The sequence below is a fragment of the Brachyhypopomus gauderio genome, chromosome 6 (assembly GCF_052324685.1).
Source record: "Brachyhypopomus gauderio isolate BG-103 chromosome 6, BGAUD_0.2, whole genome shotgun sequence".
Taxonomy (NCBI): domain Eukaryota; kingdom Metazoa; phylum Chordata; class Actinopteri; order Gymnotiformes; family Hypopomidae; genus Brachyhypopomus; species Brachyhypopomus gauderio.
In genome coordinates, this window is record NC_135216.1 from 27,642,328 (window position 1) to 27,652,327 (window position 10,000).

The window sequence follows — 10,000 nt, forward strand, 5'->3', positions numbered from 1 at the left end:
TGGTGAAGGTTGTGAACCCTGACCTGGTTTGTGGTGAAGGTTGTGAACCCTGACCTGGTTTGTGGTGAAGGTTGTGCAACCCTGACCTGTTTTGTGGTGAAGGTTGTGAACCCTGACCTGGTTTGTGGTGAAGGTTGTGAACCCTGACCTGGTTTGTGGTGAAGGTTGTGAACCCTGACCTGGTTTGTGGTGAAGGTTGTGCAACCCTGACCTGGTTTGTGGTGAAGGTTGTGAACCCTGACCTGGTTTGTGGTGAAGGTTGTCCTTTGAGCCACACTTCGACTGCACGTTACTCAGATCCATCTTTTTGTTCACTATTTGAACCTGAATACAGCAACAAGACAGAGACACAAACACATAAGTGTAAACATGCACATTACTGTGAAACCTGAAATTCACACAGAGGGGAAACAATCGTCATATCACACACTGAACAAACATCCCTAATTAAACACCTCCACCTGTACCTTAACACACCTCCTCCCTAATTAAATACCTCCACCTGTACCTTAACACACCTGCACCCTAATTAAACACCTCCACCTGTAGCTTAACACACCTCCTCCCTAATTAAATACCTCCACCTGCACCTTAACACACCTCCTCCCTAATTAAACACCTCCACCTGTACCTTAACACACCTCCATCCTAATTAAACACCATGCCTGCACCTTAACACACCTCCTCCCTAATTAAACACCTCCACATGTACCTTAACACACCTTCATCCTAATTAAACACCATGCCTGCACCTTAACACACCTCCTCCCTAATTAAATACCTCCACCTGCACCTTAACACACCTGCTCCCTAATTAAACACCTGCACCCATACCTTTGTTTAAGAAACACCTTTTGGTTGCAGTTAGACACTAGGTCACTTGTTCCCAGGTGCATGTTGTTAGCCAGGTGATCAGATTCTGCATATTCAGAAGACGACTTCTTAAGCCAGTGCAATCGTGTCTTTCACATAGAGAGGATGGTGCATTCACTCCTGCGTAGCTGATGGGATGTAGCTGACGCTCATTTCACTGTTTCCACTGTTAGCGTTTGTGGACATATTCCTTCAGTGCCACTCAAGTCAGATGGGCAAGGCTAATGCCCTGTGCCCCGCTGAGCAGGGCAGCTACGTCTGCCCCCACAAACCTTCCCCATAGCGGGGAAGAAGCGTACGTCGGACACAGGGACGGTGGTCCGGGTGTAACACAAACACCAACGGCCCGCCAGTAATATGTACACTGCACACAACAATTCACCAAGACAACAGGTCTGCAGTTCTGTTTTGTCCAGGTCTACTCGTGCCATAGCAACACACGCCAGCATTCAGAAGTGTTATGGCAACAATTCACCATGCCATTATTACTATGACAACACAGCATTCAGTTCTGTAATCAGTCCTCGTCATGGAGGTGTCTGCTTGTTGCCTTAATGTATACTGTAACGTACTGAACACAGCAACATAATAAGCATAATATAGTGTAACACGTAACTACGTAATGTGAATACTGTAAGGTAACGTTGGGTCCAGCTAGACACTGTGCTGGACCCTGAATAGTTCTGTCATTTTTCACTAATGTCCACTATGACAGAATGTAATTTCAGGACTATATGAGAACACAAGAGTTTCCTTCACACCCCTACATGTGCTGGGCTGAGCAGTGCTCAGAGCTTCAGGTGTAACCCTCAACGATAACCCACTGATAACAATGAACAAAAACCCCAAAAACAATAAACCCACTGACGTTTTCAAATTTCAAATTTCAAAAAGCTTGATACTGTCCTGTACATTGGGATAGTACCGCTCCCCCTGTACAGGAAGGGCAGGAGGGCGTCACGCCCACGTCTGAAGGTGTGGGGAGGAACGGGACCTTGTGAGAGGAGGGAGCAGATGTTACTCACGTTGCCACCTCCTGGGGTGTGCTTGATGTTGGCTTTGGAGCCACACTTGGCCTGAACGGTGCTGAGATCCATCTTCTTCTCAAGGATTTGCACCTCGGGAAGAAAGTGAGAGAATTGACGCAGGCCTCGTGGCTTCTGACGGCCGCCGAGGACCATGGTGAATGTTGTTACCCAGACTTTCAGGAGTGGGCACAGACCGCCTGGGCATATGACTAGCAGAATATGCAACCATCTGAACACCACGAGCACGCCCGCCCTGCCATTTCCTCTCCTGCTGTCTATCGGGTTCGGCTCACGCACCGTCCGGCCAGAAACGGACACGTGGTACAAAATGGCCGCCCCTTCCCTACACCTCACCGTGCCTCACTTACCTTCCCTCCCCCGGGCTGGTGTTTGATGTTCTCGATGGAGCCGATCTTGGACTTGACGTTCTTCAGGTCGGGCATGGGGGCGACGGGGGCGATGGGGGTGCGGGACCGGAGAGAGCCGGGCGATTTGGGTGGGGTGCGCACCACCGCCACCTTCTTCACCTGCTGCCCAGGTGTGCTGCAGCGGCTGGCTGGAGACTTGGGCGTGGCGGGGCTGCTACACCCGCTGCGGTCGGGGGTCCTGGGACCCTCAGCTGCTGGGGCGCCGTTGGAAACACAGTCAGCTGAGCAGGGTATAGTCGTCACCCCGCATCTACATGTGACAACTCCTACACATCTGTCTTTCATTGTGCCTGGAGTTATATTTCTGACGCCTGAACGCCTACCATAACACTCTAGCATCAGTCCAACATTTCAGATACATTTCTGTATGCTCCCCGGACCTTTAAGAGGTGTGATAATCGAAGTCTTGCTCAACCTCCGTATTCATTAGACTTGCACAAAAATCTGTACCACACCGGATCAGCACAGAGTCAAATCTGACACTGTTATGGGCTGGTCTGAGCTCAGAGTACCTACAGTACTGCAGCGTCTGGTGATAAGAACCCTGGATGTAGGGAGCAGTGCTTAACGCCACGGATGCCTGAATGACAGACTGACAAGCTGCAGTGGGCCAGGCAGTGGGACAGATGGGCAATTGCAGAAAGCCCATAAAACACGACTGTTTAATTAAAGTCTGTGTCCTTGTGGCAGAAGGGATTTCAGATGCACAGAGGACTGATACTTTTTAACAGGCACCAAAACTGCCAATATACAGATGGTTAGATGTAAAAAAAAAACAAACAAAAAAAATCCATACCAATTTATCCCCTCTCCTACCACTTCAATCAAGTTAGTTATATTAGTTGGCAACAGTTGGCAATAGTGGTTCACTCTTTTGGGCAAAGCCAGTGCAACATAAAATAATACTGCACTGGGATTATTTGAGGGGTCTGGCAATATTTCTTAATCTGGCAGCTGCTGGTTCCAATTATGCAGTACAAGACCCAGTGTAAAGAAATCTTGGGTCGACTGCCGAGACCCTTAATGGTGCAGTAAATAATATGAATGTCAAGAGGATCTGAAGAAAAGTGACTTACAAGGGATTTTGGTGCCCACTCCCTGAGGTTTACCACCTGGGGTCTTTGTCTTTGCATCACCGGCCTATGAGGGAAATAAAAAAATCACACTCAGTATCAACATATGGCAAAGCAGTAACCCTCATGATTAGCACCTGTAGATTTTTTATGACATTTTGCTCACAAATAAATTTTTTATTTATGTTGTTTTCTGATTCGTTTGGCAAACAATAATTTTTTTAATTCTTTTTTGCATATACAGCAGTATGAACAGTAGCTAAGAAAACACAGTAATAGCATGAGAGTAGGGATTAGGAGGATATGGATTAGAAATTAGGAGATTAGCGATGCCACACTTAATTGGGTTTTAAGAGATTAGCGATGCCACACTCAAGGTTAGGATTCAAGACTTTAGCGACACCACACTTAAGGTTGGGAATTAACAGTTTAGCAACGGCCAGTTGAAGGTTAGGAATAACAGATTAGCGATGCTACACTGACGTTTAGGAATGAAAAAAGTTTAGAAATGACACACTGAGGTTCAGGATTTAAGAGATTAGCGATGCCACATTGACGTTCAGGAATTAAGAGGTTAGCAATGCCAAACTGTAGGTTAGGATTTTAAAGGTTAGCAATGCCACACTGAAGGTTATGAAGAGCCTTGGAGTCTGAAACGTCCGAGCATTTTAAAAGCAGATTTAGAAGTCAGTGTCTTCAGGGGAACCAATTTCGAGTCATTTATATTAAAAAAATAACAATTTGGTCAAAGAGTTGGACCCGCAAATGGAAGATCACCGTGCTGACCTGAGTACTCACTGCGGCTCTGGCTTTGGTCACTCCTAGAGTGAGTTGTTTAGAGTTTAGAGGACCTACAGGGCCCATGGGGGAGGTGGAGGTGTGTTTGGAGTGGGACACTGGGATTGATGAACCTCGTTTAGGGGTAGAGGTCAGCCTAGCTTTGGCTGGTGTGGAGAGGGAAGGTGTCTTGTGTTACGGAGAATGAGGGAACACAAGAGAAATGTCAAAAGAAAAAATAAAATAAAATAAAATAAAATAAGGTTTACTTAAATTAGATGATGAAAATTGTGAAAGGGTTAAAATGTCATGATGTGAAACTTGAGAAGAAGCCCAAGAAATTAGGATTCACTAAAACTGAAATAACAAAATTCAAGCTCATTAGTAATGTTAAATAATGGCTACAAACATAAATGATTGAAGAATAAAATGAATCTTCAAATTTCTTCTTATGGTAATGAGCAGGAGTTGAAAGATGACCTAACCTACTTATGCCTATATTTTACAGAATATCTTACCCTAAGATATCTTATATTTTTGCCCCCATATACCGTCGTACACTTTATATCACTAGTATTACCTCCAATTGCTTTGACACTACTACATTTTTTATGCAATACAGGCTTTTCTTTTTGATGACACCACTGTCCATAAACGGCATGTTGCGTAACGTCGAAACAGCAGATGCGTGTCAAATTTAGACTAGTGAAGGCATGAAAACACAAGACGAATAAGCAGTGGCCACCATACCTTAGTGTTCTTATGAGCTCCTCCTGTTTCTGCCTTGGCTGTTCAGAGACAGAACGTGAAGACGAGAGTGAGTGTGAGGTAGCCATCTGACCACACCGCTGTGCACGAGGAACACTAGTGAGTTCTAGTGAGAGTCCTAAATACCTCTGCAAGGGCACCCTAATTACTGCATGTATTCAGGTTAGGGAGGTATTTAGTGGTGTATGTCTGAAACCCTCTCTGTATGCATTAGGGTTTTAGTGGTATATATTTGAGGTATTTACATACATTTAGTGTATATTTGAATTCCTTTTTGCAGATTGAAATGAACTTTATGAGTCTGAATTCTGATTTTTTAATCACGACACCCAATTCAAGCACATGACCTCTTTAATTTGCTTTTGACTTTTAAAATTTTGACCTTTAAACATTTTTCAGTCAGAATGTGTGATTTGACAAGAAATTGCAATCAGATCCGTCTGATCTAAAGTTTCAAAATGACCCTCTCAGTTTAATATCACTGACAGTGACCACATTACAGTAGCAATTCGGAGCACTGCAACATGCCTTTATGAATGGATTCACATAAAAATAATTTAAGAGGAAATAACAATCACATTGTTTCATATTAACCCCTGAGTAATATGATTATACTTCTGAGTACTTTGTTATCTAATCATATTAAAATCATGATTTTTTAAAACAAAACAGTTCATTTGTGTGTGTGTGTGTGTGTGTGTGTGTGTGTGTGTGTGTGTGTGTGTGTGTGTGTGTGTGTGTGTGTGTGAGACAAAGAAAAATTGTTCAGGCAGGGATGTAATCCACACAACATACACAAGTTGGTAACTGGTGCACCACAGTCCACAACCATGCACTGGTCACATGCATGAAAGAGAGAGGTCGCAAACCAGCAACACAAACTGTGCTCAGAGCCACACACAGAGGTACAGAACACCGACGACAAACACAAGAGAGGAAGGGGAAGAGATCACAAAAGAGCACGAGAGAGAGAGAGAGAGAGAGAGAGAGAGAGAGAGAGAGAGAGAGGAGAGGAGTGTCAGTGGCTACAAGCAGTCCGTTTCTTCAACCGAACACTTATTTTGACCTTCCGTGTACGTTTTTCAGAAAGGGTGCTGCTTTGCTTAGCTTAGCTGAGTTGGTCTACACTACAAAAAAAAAGAAGATCTGTGCATGAAAGGAAGAAGGTTGTTTGGAGGGGGTTTGAGAAACACGAGCGAAAAACAGACCTTTCGACGAGGCGCTTGTTTTTCGGACTGGCGCGTCGGCGTCTTTTGGGGGGGCTTTCTGCGCTTTTGCTGGGGACTTGGGCGAAGGAGGTGCAGCCGCCGTAGAAACGGGCTTCTTTTTTTTAACGGGAGCGTCTATGGCAGGTTCTGGTTTCACCACCGCTGCTGTGGCCGGTTTTTCAGAGCTGGGTTTCTGACCAGCATGAGCACCAGCAGGAAGACCCGGTTCTGGTTCGCCAGCAGCCGAGGCCTTCTGCGCTGCTTCCACAGTTGCAATGAGATCTTCATCCGTGGTGTTCAAGTACTTCTCCTGCCTCTCCGGCTTGGCCTCCTTTGGCTCCTCTGGCATAGCGTGGTCTTCAGTCTTAAGTGCTTCGGAAATGCAGGCTGCTTCCTCTTCTTTCTCTTGTTCTTGGTCTTCCTCCTGGTCGTCCTGGTGAGCGTCTTTCTGCTCGTCAGTGAGAGGTACCTCCTGGATGGGGTCAGCTGAAGCACTAGCGGAGAAGGGGGAACCTGGATCAGCTCTGCAGGAGTCAGGGCTCCTTGGGGGGGTTTTATCAGGGCCATTCTCCCAGCCCTCAGGGGCACCTGGCTGGCCCGGCTCGTGGGGCTCAGTGTAGTCAAATGACAGGCCTCGCTTCTTTGATTCCTCTGGGGTTACTAGAGGCTGGAACGGGGGTTCCTCGTGCTTAGCGCCTGCCATTTCCTGATTTTGTGGGACAACAGTGCTGTGGACCAAAGGAACTTCTTCCTCTTCGTGTTCTTCTTCTTCCACTTCTCTTTCCTTTTCCTCCTCCTCTCGATCTTCCGTGTAAGAATCAGGAAGCTGCATGGCGGGAATCACCACCACCTCTCCCTCGTGGGCAGATCCAAACGGTGCCATCCTCTCCTCCTTCTTACCATAATTGTTGGTGCTGTCTTCCTCTCTCTTGTCTTCGTAAACACTCAGATCATGTTTTGCGACCGCCTCTTCCGAAGGACTCGTCTTCCCCTGGCCGTCATCAAAGCTCGGCACTGCCGGCCCAAATCCGTCGGCCCGTTCGAGTTGCGATGCCTGTGGGGAGTGGACCGGCGGTCCTGGGCTCACAGCCCTAGCTGCGTCTCCGTTCACATCCTGCTCCTCCCCATCCAGCGACGCCACGCTGCTCCTGCCACTGTGTGGCGGGGAGAATCCACCTGGCGTTAAACCGTCTGATGAGCGGGAGGGAGAATGAAGGAACAGCCACAGACAACACTGCGGGATTAGCAACACTCAACCGGCCTCTCTCCACAGTCAACATCACAAACACCAATGGAACCAAGGAACCCAAACATGAACGACACAGAAAGAAAAGGTTCTTTTGGACAGCAAAGCAAGGAAACAGACCATCATTCAACATTAATTTCACAGCTGTCTTTAAACAACACACAGCACAACTTTAAGCTGCAGGCACTTTTATAACACGCAGTTTGTTATAAAACCAAGCTTTTGCATTACATAAAGCTCCAGTCTGGAATACTGATGAAACCGCACAACGCCTGTGGCCCGATCCAGGACGCGTCTCAACAATGAAGAAATTACAGAAGAGAAAAAGACAGCAAAGCTAAATTAAACTGCTGCGTCATAAACACTAAACTCCTGTCAGGTAGCAATTAGAGGGCAGGTCACAGGCCTCAGAGGCTGAGAAGTCAGCTATTTGTTTTTCAAAAGCCTCTGATGTTGAAACACCAACCCCAGGCCTGCCAGGAGCAGCTGTTTTACACTGGGGCTTATAAATGTAATTAGCACGTGGTAGACTAAGAGGGGAGCAATGGTGTAGCTCTCCCACACGACGGCAGAATCAGGGGCCGCACTACAATGACCGGAATGATGGAAGTCGCATGCCTCATAAAAGTGCCTCACAGCTCGATTGATAAGAGCATACAACCCCAAACCCAATAAATAAGGCAAAAACACAACAACCACAACAACAACAACAAAAAAGAGACAAGAAAAGAAAGAAACCAGGCTAACCCAAACAATACAGTCATTCAAAACACAATACCCACAAAGACCCAACAGCATTTCTGTCCCTTGCAATAGTGTGAAAAGCTTGGCAGGAACGTGACTCGAGATGGTAATGAACTGCCTTTGCTCCGCCCACCACACTATCCATTTGCAAATGGGGTTTTCTTCAGGGCAATAAGGGTTTTTTTGCTGACTGGCAACTTGATGCAGACCGGATCATTTTTCACACTGCTCTGAAGTGTTCAGAGTTCGACCTTTGTGTACTTTTGCACAAGGGCTCTCTCTCTCTCTTGCTCGCTCTCTCTCTCTCTCTCTCTCTCTCTCTGTCCTCTGGAGGGTTTTGATACTCAGGAGTCATTTCAGTTGTGCTGGACTTAAGATGCATTTTAAATGATCCTCAATGCTATCGTAATCCATATAAATTATTCTCAGTGCTATACTAATCCATTTACAGTGATGCTTTCAACAAGATCAATAGAAACATAACCATAAAATGAAAATATCTCATTGATTTTCTTAATGATGTTCTCTATCTTTTAATACCTGTCATTGATGGCTCACTGAATGAAGAGACAGGACACTGACAACAGGACGCTAAGACAACAGGACGCAGACGCACGTGAGACGGAACAGCTGTGAATGAATTCTAAGGGTTTATGGGTTGACTGAGGTATGTGTTGTACAGGTGTGTCTCCTCCAAAGGTGGTCAGGGGAGGTGGGTAAGGGATGTGAGCGCACCATACCTTCACCTGCTCCAGCAGTCCCTGTTGCATGTAGCCGTCATGTCAAAGGTCAACAGAAGGTCATGGGGCAAAAGGGGGAGGGGGATAGAAAATGAAAGAAAATGTGAGGAACTGTGCTGGGTGTAAGGATAAAGAGAAAGAACACACCTGATACCACCCCCCCCCCCCCCCCCCCACCTCTGTTCTCAAGTCAACAACATGCACCGAGAATTTGAGTGGTCTTCAGTTGAGTCCTGATTAAAAATGAAACTGACCTGAAGACTTCCATCCTGCACTAAGGTGTAAGATCCATTACAATGTTGGACGCCTCCACTAGCCTCACAATGAGCTCGTCTGGACTCTCTCATGCAGCACCTGAAGTTCTGTTTAGGTAACTGTTGTGCGTAAGTTCTTTGTGAAAGTATAAGGAGTCCCAACTTCAGTACTAGTCCAACTGCTTATAACATAGTCATAGGATTGTACAACCACTCAAGTGTGTCACTCCAGAGTAATTTACACAATTCTTAATTTTAATCCTTAATCTAACTCAATAGTAACTTCTCAAGTCTAAGCCATTAGCCATTAGAGATATATATTCACTTAGTATGATGGACCCTGGAAACACTAAATGGATAATCTGTAGACTAATGAGTGTGCTAAACCAGAGTTGTAGAATAGAGAGATAGATGGGGAGACTAAGACTAATCACTTGTCAAAAAGCTGCTGGCCCAGTTGACCATGAAGCCCAGAAACAGAAAAACAAACAACCCACATGCAAATGACCAATCAACAATCAACCAATCAACAGCAAACGCATCAGAACACATTTGCTTCACTGAAAATCTCTACAGGACATCAGGGTGGGTTGCCAACCAGGATATGGTTTCAAAAGGTATTTAAAAACATAGTAAAAATAGCCAGGTGAGGTGTTCAGATGTTCTACCAACCCTTCAAATTCATGTTAAATGATCATCTTTTTCAAGGCAGAAGATACAGCGCTTTGTGGAAAAGGCAACACAAGTCAATGGAAAACGTAATTAATAGCACAAAGCTTTTTCGGCGGGGTTAGCATTGCATTCAGACAGGAACGCCACCATTAAACTTGCATCAGCAATGAAAAGAGACACTTTATTAAG

The 10,000-nt window shown here is 45.6% G+C and overlaps 1 protein-coding gene across 12 annotated transcripts in view; it reads right to left on the reverse strand.

The window, feature by feature from the left end:
- Positions 1-10,000, reverse strand: part of maptb (microtubule-associated protein tau b) — a 32,709-nt gene that overhangs the window by 6,577 nt on the left and 16,132 nt on the right. For 4 of the 12 annotated variants that reach the window (XM_077010240.1, XM_077010232.1, XM_077010234.1 and 1 more), the window contains 8 exons: positions 8,886-8,906; positions 6,156-7,346; positions 4,930-4,967; positions 4,189-4,368; positions 3,406-3,469; positions 2,270-2,523; positions 1,899-1,991; positions 243-324 (listed from right to left, as the gene is read on the reverse strand). In XM_077010240.1, the coding sequence (XP_076866355.1) occupies positions 243-324; positions 1,899-1,991; positions 2,270-2,523; positions 3,406-3,469; positions 4,189-4,368; positions 4,930-4,967; positions 6,156-7,346; positions 8,886-8,906 (1,923 nt within the window). The remainder of the gene's footprint in view (positions 1-242; positions 325-1,898; positions 1,992-2,269; positions 2,524-3,405; positions 3,470-4,188; positions 4,369-4,929; positions 4,968-6,155; positions 7,347-8,885; positions 8,907-10,000) is intronic. The other 8 variants (XM_077010238.1, XM_077010242.1, XM_077010237.1 and 5 more) reach the window with 7 other exon arrangements.